General features: G+C 47.1%; 1 protein-coding gene across 1 annotated transcript; it reads left to right on the top strand.

The window, feature by feature from the left end:
• Nucleotides 1–286: 286 nt before the first annotated feature.
• Nucleotides 287–2,018, top strand: Tmem158 (transmembrane protein 158). Its single transcript, XM_052189255.1, has one exon. It carries the CDS (start codon nucleotides 556–558, stop codon nucleotides 1,411–1,413), a length of 858 nt encoding a protein of 285 aa, XP_052045215.1. The 5' UTR covers nucleotides 287–555; the 3' UTR covers nucleotides 1,414–2,018.
• The last annotated feature ends 12,827 nt before the right edge of the window (nucleotides 2,019–14,845 follow it).

Genomic DNA, 14,845 nt, shown 5'->3' on the forward strand with positions numbered 1-14,845 from the left:
AGGTATGAGTCCTGTCTCTGACTCCTGAGGTAGCCCAGAGACATTGTCCCTTCTCAGTTTCTCCTATGCAGAAAGGTAGTACTGATGAACTTTAAGGAGAGACTCCCCTGGGTGTGACAAAGGAACTATCTAGGCTCCTGGACTCGCTCTGGGCTTCCCGCCCCCGGGGCTCCCCTCGCTCCGCCCCCATGCACCGCCTTCCGTAGGTCTCCAGTTCCCGCCCCTGCGAGTGGAGCCCCGCCCTCCCCAAGTCCCCGCACCCGGTGAGCCGGGGGCGGGGCGCACGGAAGGCGGAGCCGAACAGGGGAATCCTCTCTCGTTTCGCCGCCGGCCAGCAGAGCCTCCTAGCCGTCCAAGGGCCCCGGCTCTGGGGGCGGCAGAACCTCGACGAGCCTAGTCTGCAGAGGCCCCCGCGGCCCGTGAGCCGGTGTCGTCCCAACACGCTGGCAGAGATCCGCCTCGGCCTTCCAGGCCCCGCGGTTCCCTCACCGGACGGTCGCCCGCTCGCCATGCAGCCGCCGCCCGCCCCGCGCGCGTAGGCGCTCGCCACAGGCCATGCTGCCCCTTCTCGCCGTGCTACTGGCCGCCGCCTGCCCGCTGCCGCCGGCGCACGGCGGGGCCACGGGTGCGCCCGGCCTTGCCGGGACGCCCCCAAACGCCTCGGCCAACGCGTCCTTCACCGGCGAACACTCCGCCCCGCGTCTGCTGGCATCGGCAGCATCGGCGCCCCCAGAGCGCGCGGGCCCAGAGGAGGCACCGGCGGCGCCCTGCAATATCAGCGTGCAACGACAGATGCTGAGCTCGCTGCTCGTGCGCTGGGGCCGCCCGCGAGGCTTGCAGTGCGACCTGCTGCTCTTCTCTACCAACGCGCACGGCCGCGCCTTCTTCGCCGCAGCCTTCCACCGGGTCGGGCCGCCGCTGCTCATCGAGCATCTGGGGCTGGCAGCCGGCGGCGCGCAGCAAGACCTGCGCCTGTGCGTGGGCTGCGGCTGGGTGCGCGGCCGCCTGCGGGCTCCCGCCGGGGCTCCCACTGCGCTGCCTGCCTACCCCGCAGCCGAGCCCGGGCCGCTGTGGCTGCAGGGCGAGCCTCGTCACTTCTGCTGCCTGGACTTCAGCCTGGAGGAGCTGCAGGGCGAGCCGGGCTGGCGGCTGAACCGCAAGCCCATCGAGTCCACGCTGGTGGCCTGCTTCATGACCCTGGTCATCGTGGTGTGGAGCGTGGCCGCCCTCATCTGGCCGGTGCCCATCATTGCCGGCTTCCTACCCAACGGCATGGAGCAGCGCCGGACCACCGCTGGAGCCCCCGCGGCCGCTCCTGCAGCCGTACCCGCGGGGACTACCGCCGCAGCTGCTGCCGCTGCTGCAGCAGCTGCCGCGGCCGCGGCCGTCACCTCGGGGGTGGCTCCCAAGTAACCCCCGCCACCCTGCGTCCGCGCTGAATACGCGCTCGCGCACGCCTTCCTCGCCAGAGACGCGGCAGGTGCGCTTCGTGCTGTCCTTAGTGTCCGTCCTTTTCCCGCGAGGGGAACGCAGAGAGGCCCAAATGAGGTGGGAAAGTGAGGTTCGTTCTGAGGTTCTGGTTTGGAAAATCAGGGGCAAGCTCTTGAGCTGAAGGGTGGGATCCACGCGTGGCTCAAGGACACCAGGGAAATGGGCTCTTTCCCCTGCGGGACCCCCTCCCTGCGCCCTTTATTTATGGCAGAAAGTGACCAGATCCTGTGTATTTGTTTTATATATTTAATAACTGTTTTAAATGAAAGTTTTAGTAAAAAAAATTACAAAACAAAAAGACTCAACTGCTAAAGCTGTGTCACAGGAGCTCTTTGTATCTGAATGTAGTTGTACCTGAAGCTTGTCTGTTTTTTAAAAGGGGGGGCAAGGGAAGATTTGACACGGATTTATTGTTATTGCTTACAAAAGAACTTTATGAATCTTTTCCAAGTCGATCTATTCGGTGACATGGCCTGGTGGGCGTTTCTTGTATTAATGTGGTTTTCTGGCTTTTAATACAGACATTTTCCTCCAGAAATGTGTATGTTTCCTTTATTTGCTTTTGGGAAAGGGATCCAAGATGCAAATGAATCATGAAGAAATTCCTGAAAAGAGAGGCGCCATCTGTCTTCCTGGCTAGGACAGGTGAAATCACTTTCAGAATGGTTCCAATGGGGATTGCCTGACGGTTCACTGGGCCCCAGTACACATACATCCTTCCTACCGGGCACAGGCTCACAGCGCGTGGCATAGTTTGCTTTCACATGGTGCTCCAGAAAAATCAATAAATAGTTTTGTGAGCCAAGTGTCTTTCACAGAACCACCTTGGTAGGTATGGTGAATATGTACGTGTTCTCCAGTGTGCCCACTCACTCCTGAGTGCACTTGTGTCTGGGAGCCAGAGTCCAGCGCCTTCTCCAGTCACTCTCCACCGTAGTTTTAAATCTTGGTCTGTCTCTAAACACAAAACAGGCAGATTCAGCTAGACTGGCTGGCCAGCATCCTCCTGTCCCTGTCTCCCCAGTGCCAAGCTTATAAGTAGACACTACTAAGACTGGCTTTTCACAAGGATGGTGGCGATCTGAACTCAGGTGTTCCTGCTTGAGTGCCAGGCACCTTGCTGAGCCCTCTTCCCGGCCCTGAAAATAGCTGAGTGTAAGACATAGATTGCATTCTGTTTGGTAACTTAAGCAGATAGCATGTTTTAAATGCTAGTATCAAATTCTGAGATGTTTGTTTAGCATTAACAAGGTTCTTGCTAAAAGGTAACGAATACCTGTTGATCACAGGGTTTCTTCACTCATCTGTTATGTGGTAGGTTCAGATTCTTTGAGTTATCTGCAGAGCAAAGGTCCTTATGCAGCTTAAGATAAAAGTAAATTTAAGGTGTATAAGCACTGTAATCCCAGAACTAGGGTACCTGACACAGTTGAAGGCTACCCTGGATTACATAATGAGACCCTGTCAAAATAAAATGAAGATGCTTTCCTTTGCTCCATCTCATACCTGCTTTAGAAGCATTAAACTTGCTCCAGAGCTATAGTTCTCAAAATATGGCTCTTGGGCCTGCAGCATCAGCATCAACTGGAGATGGACCCACCTAAGGCCATAGACGTAGGAATCCAGAAAGGTGAAACTCCCTAATAGATTCAAGTGTGTTTCAAGTTTGTGATGTGATGTGTGTTTGCAGAAGGGAATCTTCAGCTGCATGGCTTCTCTGTTTATCTTGAGGTCTCTATCAAGTAAGTAAGATGCTTTCTTCTCAGGAGTCTGAGAGGATGGTCATAGCCCCATGGCTTTAGCTGCCCTTCTGGCTCCTTGTGGTCCAGGGTTGTCTCTGGCAGAAGCCTGGCCCTGAGGGTAGAGGGGCATCTTTCTCTTTCCTAGTCAGGACACTGAAGATGCTCCGTGGCTACTGTGATGCACATCTCCTCAGATCACTGGTCATCTTTACATGTCACTAAACCAGGTCGTGTGGGAACTTCACTTCTTTTCAGGATCTGTTAATTACCGGAGAAGGGCAATAATTACTAATCTTGATCAGTTTTAATATCATAGTGCTTATAATTTCATGGGGCACATTGAGTATTTTTGGTATAGTATACACACACCTTTTTCTAAGAAACTAAAATTTGGAGAACTTTGGCTTCTTGCCTATAATCTCACAGCTACGTAAGACAGAACTGAGATGAAACCCAAGACTTCTGCCTCCTGGGTGTGCTTTTCATTGCTGGGAACTTCCTTTCCTAGGAGGATACAGAGCTAGTCATTCAGGGTCTGATCCTCTGTGGGCCTACCCTAACCACTGGCTAATCTGTGCAGCTACAAACCCAAAGAAGCCAGGCTGCATTAAATAAGACACCTGGGCACGTAATGGAACTCTAACCTACGTATGTACTTGATTTACACATACATAAGTGTTTAGGTTTATTTTCCCAATGAATATATTTTAAAGATGGGTTTAAAATATCAGCATATGGAGCTGAAGAGATGGATCAGTGATTAAGAGCATTCACTACTTTTTGAGGTATTCTGAGTATCCATCCCTCATGTTGGGTGGCCATAATCTTCTGACTTGCCCAAGCACTCCCACAAATGTGGCACACACACACACACACACACACACACACACACACACACACACACACACAAATAAACCTCTAACATTGGAGCTGGAGAAATGGCTCAGCAGTGAAGAGCACTTAGACTTCTTACAGAGGACAGTGTCCAACATCCATACGAGAGTTCACAACCATCTGTAAATCCGGTTCCAGGGGTTTTTACTACAGGCACCAAGCATGCCCATTACGTGCTGACATACATGCAGGCAAAATGCTCAATCACTATCAAATGTAAATAGGTCTGAAATGGGGGAAAGTAAAGAATTGCTAGTGGAGGAGAGAGAGAGAGACAGAGACAGAGACAGAGAGAGTTAGTTGATGGACAGGCTAGTGGAGAGTGAGGACAGAGCCTGCAAGTCTCTCTGTGCTTTAAGTACAATCACCCCCCACTGGGTCTTCTCTAGTGGGATGTTTCTGTAACTCTCAGACAGGAAAGGAGGTAATGTGCTCATGAAGCTTTCCAATTCAGAGTTTTACAGTCTCCTGGGACTACTTTGTTATCAGTGATATAGTTAGGTCCTCGGGGTAAACCACCGCCATGTTTTCAGGCCACTACAGAGTTGACTGTATTTGCCACCAGAGGTGGCCAGGCTCACTGGTATCCTCAGCTGAAGACAGCTACGAGGTTCCAAGCCATTCTGCCTACCTCGGGTGCCACCTCCAATGAGTGGCCAAACTGAGACATAGAGACCCAGCTCTTTTGCCTCCTGGTCCTGGATCCTCAAGACTGATTCCTCCCTCCCACTCTTTCCCTTCCACAGGTAAAACCCCAAGGGCCTCCCCAGCAAGCCCCCCACATATTGATCTCCATCTTCAGCCTATGTCTAAAGCCCAGCCTCATATACCCATCTTATGTCAGACCCTCTTGGTTACTTTTCTCACGGTTGTGACTAAAACCTAACAAGTAGCACCCTGAGGAAGGGTCTATTTTGGCATAACAGGAGGGATGGGGACAAGGCAAGGGAGGAGGTGGCAGGTGCTAGCAGCCCAGACTCCTCCAGGTCTACAGAGCTGGCAGCCTTTGGCTAGATGTTCGCCAGTGCCTGACAGAGCCTTTTCCGTTCTCCCTGCTGTGACTCACTACTGGATCTTCTGCCTCTAGCCTGCCCTCTCCAGGGTTCTCTCCAGCCTGGTCTTCCCTAAGGGACATCTGCTTTTCCCATCTGCCCCTCTGGTAGTTCCACATATCTGGGGAAGGCGGCAGAGGAATTCTTGCAGTGACTGGTATATAAAGATGTATGCTGCTGGGCATGGTGGTACACATGCCTTTAATCCTAACACTTGGGAGACAGAGGCTGGGGAATCTCTGAATTCAAGGCCAGCCTGGTTTATAAAGGAAATTCCAGGACAGCCAGGGCTACACGAGAAACTGCGTCTCAAAAAGCCAAATATATATAATATGTTATATATTATGAATTACATAATATAAATTATATAATGTGTAACTATAAATTATATGTAATATCATATTATATATAATTATATATAGCTTCCTTTATTTATTGCTTGTTTTTTTTTAGTTAAGGCCTCTCTATTAGTGACTTGTCTTATCACTAAAGAAAATACCAGATAGAAATGACTTACAGGTGGATTTATTTTGGTCACAGTTTCAGGGGATTTGGGTCCATCACAGTGGGAAAGCCATGGCCAGCAGTTCTGTGGTAGCTATTCATGTTGTATTAGGCAGGATGCAGAGATGGAAGAGAACTATTACTGGGCAATATTTGCATACTCCCAGGACCTGTTCCATCAGTTTTTCCCCACAGCTTCTAAAGGCTCCATAACTACTCCAGATAGCACCACTCAGACAGCACCACTGGTTGTGGAATCAGCATTCAGATGCATAAACCTGGGTAGGTGAGTTGGGACAGACACTTCACATTCAATCCACAACAGTTTCTTAAGTAGTCCAGGCTGGCCTGGAATTCACTCTGTGGTCCAGGCTAACGCAGAAAAGCTCCTCTAGCCTTAACCTTCAGAGCACTGGAATTGTGCTGTCAAACACACTTTTAAATGTTCTGTAGCTGGTGTGTACGTCAGCCTCATGAGGTGCTGAAACCTATGGAATACCAAAGACCCAGGGGAAATGGAAGAGAGAGAATGAACGATCTTCACATCCTCCAGGCTTTGCCTCCAGTCACATCAAACCCAGAGTGATACACACACACACACACACACTCCTGTCACACGCTTCTTGCTTCACCTTGTGAGATTTCAGATGAGTCCAATAAGGAACAGAATACACCTCTGGAGAATGAACCGCCAGTGTGATTCATCTCCTCGAGTAATAGCCGTGGAGAAGCGTGTATTGTCTAAGTTTATCTGATGTCGTGGGTATGAAAATTAATTCTGAGATGCACTACATGGGAGGTACATTGCATCCAAAGCCCTGCCGTGGGTAAACGCTGTGGCCCTGGGACCCAGATGTTGGGCTGGGCGTGTTGCGGGTGGGAATCCCAGAGGCTCACCCACAATGGGAGTGAGTTCAGGCCAGGCTCAGGCATTGCCAAAGATGGGCCAAGATATTCACCACAATCCAGGTGTCATCTGTAATGGACCCTTACTTAGCATCAGTCTCTAGATGCAGGACCTGAAGAAAAGTGTCCTAGGAGGGCTGTCAAGAGAAGTATGACCAAGCAGCGATGGAGTGGGTCAGCCCTGTCTCTCAGCTACTGTGGACTCAACCCAGCTTGAGCCTAGATGGTGTCACACTGTCTTACCGTGGGGCAAGAGGGATGGCCCCTATCCTCAGTGGCTGCACCTTCACAACTGTAGGGCCCTGCTCTCCAGAGGACGGGGCACTTGAAGGCCACGAGCAGCCAACTTTCCTCCTAGCCTCTGTGACAGGCATCCAGATGGGCAGAGTGTTCACAGCACTCGCTGTGGCCTTACGCTGCTCTTGTACACTGTCCCCTTCATGTCTGGGTGGGAACTGAGAAGTAATGCTCAAAGGTGCTCTGTTAAAGTGTCATCTCCCCATTTATCCACAAGCCCCAGGTAGTGATAGGCTTGCTCTAGGGTCCCACACTGAGACCCAGCTGACTGTTACACCAGCTATCCCCAATGAAGTTAGAAGCCCCTGCCATTTGCCTCCAAAAAGCCTTGGATCTTCAATACTTGCTTGATGCAGGAAAATCCACAGTACTCGGGGGCTTTCCAAAGCCGCCAGCAGACTGGCAATGCGGTGAGACACCTGCTCTGCACCTGCCTTACCTTGGTGCACCAAGGGTAAAGCATCCCAACCCCCTTCTCCACAAAAGGAGGGCCACATATACCATGAGATAGGCACCTGGAGCAATTTGTTTAAGGTTAGGCAAGCCCTAGAGAGCAGGGCTGGGACTCTGACATCTGGCTGCCCAGCCTCAGGAAAGAGAAGCATCCTGCTAGCGATGCCAGCTGAGGGGGTGTGGCATGAACGCCAAAGCACAATTCCCGTGGGGTTCTACCACCAGGTGGCGCCCGTTTCCAGGAGGTTCAGGCTACCCTAACCGAGATCTGCTAGGGAGCAAATTGCTCTCTAGGTTCAAGGCAACTGCTAGAAAACACCTGCTTATGCCTTGTGTAGCTCTCCATTTGGGGGGTGGGGAGGGAACACCTACAGTCTGTGCTGTTGACATGGCTGGCTCACCTACACTCTCACGCCTTGCTACTCCAAAACTCGGCTCCCCCTGAGGGCAGCAAGCTGAGGATCACAGACCTTCACTGGGACTCAACCACCCACTGTTGCCCAAACTCTGGCCCATGGACAGGGTGCTGGCCCTGGTAGCCCAGTGAAAGATGTCTCTCTCTCTGCCTCTGTCTCTGTCTCCATCTCCATCCCTACTTCTCCCCCTCCCTTCTTCTTCTTCTCCCCTCCTCACCTCTCAAAACTGCATTTTAACATTTAGAAATAAACTATCTTTGTTTCAGGGAAAGTCTCTGGTAGCACAGGTTAAGTTGAGCTGTGTGCAGGTAATTGGTGATAGGTGGGCTGAAAGACAGGACAAGATAGGGAGGCAAGGCAGCCACCATAAGGAACATATATCAACGAATAAAGGTTCTGTATGACCAACCTACAGGCAACATTAGGGCAATACGTGTGGCAGAAAAAAAGACCTGAATACTAAAGGAGAAGTCAAACAAGTCTGTTTGCAGATTCTATATGATATATGTTCCTTATATTCCTAGTATCTTTGGAGAATTTAACATGAATGGATGTTGAATTTTGTCAGAAGCTTTGTCTAAACCTGTTGAGATGACCATGTGACTTTTGTTCCCAAGTCTCAACATGCAGAATTATTGATTTGCATATGTTGACCAATTCTTATATCCCTGGAATGAAACCACCCTAATCATGGTGTAAAATTTTTCATGTGTGATTGAATTCAGTTTATAAGTATTTTATTGAAAGTGTTGTACTTTAGGCTGGGGAAGGTAGTTCAGAGTTAGAGTGTCTGTTTGCCTAGCAGATGCAAGCACTGGGATTGATTCCCCAGCACTAAGAATAATAACAAAAGCCGGGCGGTGGTGGTGGTGGTGGTGGCGGCACACGCCTGTAATCCCAGCACTTGGGAGGCAGAGGCAGATGGAATTCTGAGTTCGAGGCCAGCCTGGTCTACAGAGTGAGTTCCAGGATAGCCAGGGCTACACAGAGAAACCCTGTCTCAAAAAAACCCAAAACAAACAAACAAACAAAAGAATAATAACAAAAACATAAATGAAAAGTGCTTCTTGGTTCACACCTGTATGATTTGGGGTTGACAAGATGGTGCAGGGATTAAAGGCCCTAGCCACCAAGGCTGATGATGTGAGTTTAATCCCTGGGAGTCTCCAATGATGAAAGGAGAGAATTGCCTCCCATGTGCTTTGACCCCACACACATACACAATAAGTAAATGTAATAATTTTTAAAAAATAATCTTTGCACTCGTGCCCATCAGGAAATTGTTCTACAATTTTCCTTTTTAGTTGTATCTTTATTTTGGTGTAAAAGGGATATTAGCTTTTTAAAATTAGTTTTATGGTTGTCTTAGGGTTTTACTGCTGTGAACAGACATCATGATCAAGGCAAGTCTTATAAAGGACAACATTTAATGCAGGCTGGCTTACAGGTTCAGAGGTTCAGTTCATTGTCATCAAGGCAGGAACATGTCAGCATCCAGGTAGGCACAGTGCAGGAGGAGCTGAGGGTTCTACATCTTTATTCAAAGGAAGCCAGGATCAGACTGGTCATCCTCAGGTGTCTAGGAGGAAGATCTCCAAGTCCATCCCCGCAGTGACACACTTCCTCCAGCAAGACCACACCTTCTAATAGTGCCACTCCCTGGGATGAGCATATACAAACCATCATAATGGCGTTCTTTCTTTTTCTAGTGCTTAAAATCAGTTGAAGCATGTGTATATTAGTACTTCTTTAAAGGTTTGGGGACCAACAAGATGGCTCAGTTGGTAAAGGTACCTACCATCAAGCTGGGTAACATGAGTTTAGAACCCATGTGTTAAAAGGAGAGAACCAGCTCCGGCAAATAATCCTGTGACCTCCACAGTAAGTGTAGAATTCAATAGTTAACCTGTCTGGTCCTGGTTCTAGACTTTTTTTTTTTTTTTGATGAGAGACTCTCTGTTACTGTGTCAAATATTGTTGGTTATAAACCTATTTAAGTTGCTTCTGTGCTCTTGATTTAATTTTGGTTGTGCATGCCTAGGAATTTATCCATTTCATTCAGATTTTTCCAATGTTTTGAAATATAGATTTTCAAATGACTCCCTAATGATACTCTGTATTTCAGTAGAATCTGTTTAATGCCCCCTTTTCATCTCTAATTTTATTTATTAGTGTATTCTTCACTTGGTCAGTTTGGCTAAGGGTTTTTCAATCTTATTGATCTCTTCAAAGAACCAGCTCTTTGTTGATTGACTTTTGGTATTGTCCTTAACTCTCCAAATTACTCAGTCCAGCTTTTATCTTCATTCTTTCTTCTTCTACTTGTTTGGTGTTTGGCTTGTTCTTGGTTTTCCAAGGCCATGAGATTCATCACTGGGTTATTTATTTGAGTACTTAGTACTTTTTTAAAAATATGCACGAACAATTGTAACTTCCTTCTTGGAACTGCCTTTAGTGTGTCCCAAAGGTTCCTTTTGTTTTCAAGTTTAGGCATTTGAAAATCCCCTCACTGCTTCTATGGTGTGTTCACGTACCATCTACTTATATAGTTTCTGTAGTTTTTTTTCCTTACTATTGATTTGTAGTTTTATTCCATTATGATCTGATGAGATTAAGAACAACAATAGCAACAAAGGCATGAAATCAGGAGAGAGACTTGCTGGGTAGGACAAGCTCCAGAAGGGGTAGGAAGGAAATAGGAGGGGTTGGGGATGGGGTTGGGTAGAGGTTAGACATGATTAAAATACATTATATACATGTATAACCTTGTCAAAGAATTAGTTAAAGATATTTTAAAAGACATAAAAAACTTCCCCAATATTTTAAAGACTTGTTTTATTAAAACGTGCTCTATTTTAGAGAAAGTTTGTGTAGACTACTGACAAGAGAGTCAGAGACACAGAGAAAGAAAGAAGGAAAGTATGTGTAGGGAGAAGAGAAAAGGAGAAAAGAAAAGGAAAAAGAGAGATTCTACACTCCTTGAATCAGAACAATATCTCCTACTAGCAAAGTGGGAACATAGCAAGACAGACACAGGGAACAGTACCAGGAACAAGTATCCCTTGGGGCAAAAGACACAGGCTTTTCTAAAAGAACTCTTATCATAACCAAATAGCCAAAGACTCATCCAAATCGTACCTGGACCACTGCTCACCTCAGCAGCCACAGCCAACATAAAGTCCTCTGGCTCAGAACCCATGCCTGAGAGAAATGAGGCCCAGACCAAGAAGAAGAAGATGGAGACATGGATCCACTCTTGGCATGTTCGTTGGTGCTTCTGTGTAGGTACAGCTCAGTTTAGAAACCAGTGTTCCATAGCATCAACATTATCGGACATTTAAGGAGCATGAGAGAATGTATCTGAGATTAGTAATTGTTTAGGGAGGTCTGACTGCTCACATTCAGTCGATGTGTAAACAAGCTAAGAAGATCTGCCAACTTCTTATATTTTCTACTTATTAGCCATGATTAATATTTATAGTTGTTGATTAGTAAAAGGCGAAGTAAGACAAAGTGGTAGGTGGCTAATCCTCTCCACGGAGTGCTTTAAATATTAAATAATCTTGTCATCAAGCAAGTCTATTATGTAAAATTATAGCAACAGAAAGAGACGGGAAGAGAAGAGGGCTAGTAAAAAGACTAGAGGGAAATAACAAAAATGGTTTTTGTTTGTTTTAGTTTGATTTGGGTTTTTTTCATGACAGAGTCTATCTATGTAGCCCTAATATGCTGGAAATCACTCTGTAGATCAGGCTGGCTTCAAACTCACTGAGGTCTACCTGCCTCTGCATCCCAAGTGCTGGGATTAAAGCCATGGGTCACTATATACCCACTTTAACAAGAATGTTAATAACAGTTATTTATGGCTGGTAAGATGACACACATGCGCATTTTATGCCCTTTTTATGGTATTTCCTCTACCCCAAGTTGCCTGAAATCATGTTATGTTGTAAGGATAATGTGTGTTATTATAGAGGTCATGAGTACCCATGAGAGTTGCATTTTCTCAGATAAATCATCATGAGCACCATTTCCATGACAGCCAACAAAATGTTGACCTTGCCATTATAATATCTTAGCCTCTTTTAGTTAATAAACCATCATTTCTTTGAGGGGAAATCACAGAATTTCTGGGTCTTTCCACTGAAATGAATTTCCTTTCCCTTCCTTATCCCAAAATGGCAGCCAATGTAGGGGAAACAGTGTCTGCATCTCTTGGCCATGGATAGACATGTGAAGGTGGCTTTGAGGTAGAAGGGTCAGCCTTGGCTCATCTGGGCTTCACTGAGAACTCTGTTCTTCAAGTCCGGCATGAAAAAGTCACCTGATCCCTGGTCCTGAATGCTATCTTGCAGCTATGTTATGTGGTCACTGTTCCTTCCGCTGTGGTGATACCCTGGTGAGCTCACCAGCCAGCCCCCCCAGCAGGCAGTGGGGTCCCAGTAGCACATACATCTGGAAATACTCCTTATCTTGCATGACCCTACACTAACTAACTAACTAACTAACTAACTAGTGGTGGTGTCTCAACTCTACCATCTTTTCTCTATGCACTGGACATATCAGACACAATGTTGACCCAAACATCTCTAAAAGATTTGAAGACCCCAGGGAAGAGGGGTACTAGCCTGGATTCCTTGGGTGTTTCTCTCCTTCCTTACAAGTGCGATGCTGACTTTATTAGACAGGTGGGGAAATACCATGTGCCCCTAATCTACCTTCTCCCCATTTCCAAATCAGAGCATCTGCTCTCCTTCCTGTGGGGCAGAAATGCCTCTGTCATTTCTCCCAATTTCCTTCTTCTGTGGTGATTCATCAGTGATGATTCTGTTTCTCTGAGCTTTGATTTTTGCTATACAAAAACCTCAGCCTTGGGGATTTAAGAATATACTCTCTCTGGAATGTCTGGCTCTTGAGTCTGTTGTTGTAAGATTATACGTTGACTTCAAAAACTTAAAGCAAGATAAGAAACACCTTTGATTAATACCACCTCACTGACAGAGGCTTACTTCTATTTCTTGTCCTGGCTTCTTGGCACAACAGCCACAAAGAAGAAAGAGGATGAGTTGTTGAGAAAGAAATGCTTGTTAGGAATACTGAAAACACTATCCCATTGCTTTATTAAATAAATGTAAATACAGGTAAAACACAAGGAACATTGCTTTATATCTGTCACATTAGAAAGCATGTTTTAAAATCCTAGTATCTGTCCCCATACCAGTGAGTGATACATCCATGAAAAGCAATGTGGAATGTGATTCAGTGATGTATCCCTACAAGGCCCACCAAAAGGAAACAACTGTTTGGGAATGGGTACTCCTGGGAAATGGGCCTCTGCACCATTCACCGTTAAGGTGAACACATCGTTCTCGACCATGTCTTGTGCCGGAGAGTGGGCAGGTATATGTCCAGAGCTACCATGTCATTTGAGGCTTCAGAGGCAGTCAGAGGAAGATAGACCCACTTCTCCTCCCCTAAGTATGGCTCAGTAGAGCCATTGCTTTGTGAGGAGAGCTCTGCTCATATAGAATTATTCTCGGTACAGGAGATGCTTGGAGAACCTTGTAACTTCCCCTGGGTCTGGAACCCTCCCTCTCTGTGAGTTTCAGTATTAGTGCCCTCCCTGCCTCTTTCCACTAGTGTCTCAGCCTGCAAGGGTATTCAGACTACCATGGCTTCCTGAGACAGGCTCCCCAAGATTCTCTCATCTGCTCATGAAAGGTTCTGCTTCTATAAAAGGTCTAGACCAGTACAGGAAAAGCATAGAAAACTAGGCCCATCCCTGAAACCCATGACATAGCCTATGTTCCTGGAAAATGACTGCATCTTTGCCTAGGTCTTCTGAGAGTTCCCAGAAATATTTCATCAACCCAGTAACATAAACCAACACTCCCAGGTGAGCTCTGGGCAGCAGTGTTACTCCTGAAGCGGCTATCAGTTTCACTGACGAGCACATACCTGTTTGTGGAGAGGGTGCTGGGCTAACAGGTGAGGGCTAGGTGATCAGGTGAGGGGTAGTCTGCTTGTATAGGCCACTTGACACTTGTCTTACGAGGCTGCCTTGTGTTGTGTATGCCCAGACTTCACAGTAATCCCCATTCCCAAACAACCCCCTTCCTACCCCTGGGATCACAGGTGGTTTAGGATGATGGCTCTAATAAGAACAATACCAGGTAGTAACCCAGCTGCACAGCCCCTCCCCTACATACACAGTAGCATCTTGTTGCTTATTTCTGCTATTTGGGAGTGGTGGGTGATTTCCAAATTGTTTAAAGGTTTCTGAAAAAAAAAGTTAATTTGAAAGACTCAGAGGGGAGAGGGAACTGTGGGGGTGAGGTCGGGGAGAAGAGCAGCTCTGGCCAAATCCTCCAGAGTGACAACTACCAGGCAATATGGTCTATGCTCAATTTAAACACAATTTCGTATTAAATGTTTTACTCTTTTTTCTTTCTTTCTTTTTCTTTTTTCTTTTTGTTTTGTTTGTTTGTTTGTTTGGTTGGTTGGTTGGTTGGTTTTTTGGATTTGGTTTTTTTTTTTTTTTTTTGAGACAGGGTTTCTCTGTGTAGCCCTGGCTTTCCTGGAACTTTGTAGACCAGGCTGGCCTCGAACTCAGAAATCTGCCTGCTCTGACTCCCAGAGTCCTGGGACTACAGGCATGCGCCGCCACCTCTGCCACCACCACCATCACCACCACCACCATCACCACCACCACCACCACCACCACCACCACCACCACCACCACTGCCCGACTGTTTTACTCTTCTATTGCTTGGGTTTGAGGTTTTGGAAACAGGTAGTCCAGGCTATCACATATCTTGCTATGTAGCCAAGGATGACTCTAAACTTCTGATCTTCCGGACTCTACCAACAAAGAATATAGTCACAAACTACCATACCCGTCTCAGGGAACTTCTTTTTACACGTCTGGAAGAAATATAGCTTGAGACTGATTCCAAAAAGAAAATATATATATTTGTATGCTCAGGGAGAAATCTGGAAACAGAAAGAGAACGATGTGATCAAGCACAGTGGTGTCTGACACAGTGCTCAGCCTCTTCCTCACTCAAGACATAGAGGTGGGGTGTGATAG

The sequence above is a fragment of the Apodemus sylvaticus genome, chromosome 7, assembly GCF_947179515.1.
Source record: "Apodemus sylvaticus chromosome 7, mApoSyl1.1, whole genome shotgun sequence".
NCBI classification, from domain to species: Eukaryota; Metazoa; Chordata; class Mammalia; order Rodentia; family Muridae; genus Apodemus; species Apodemus sylvaticus.

What these genes read in the sequence shown, in the direction of transcription:
- Tmem158 (XM_052189255.1), top strand. Translation starts at nt 556, where the DNA reads ATGCTGCCCCTTCTCGCCGTGCTACTGGCCGCCGCCTGCCCGCTGCCG.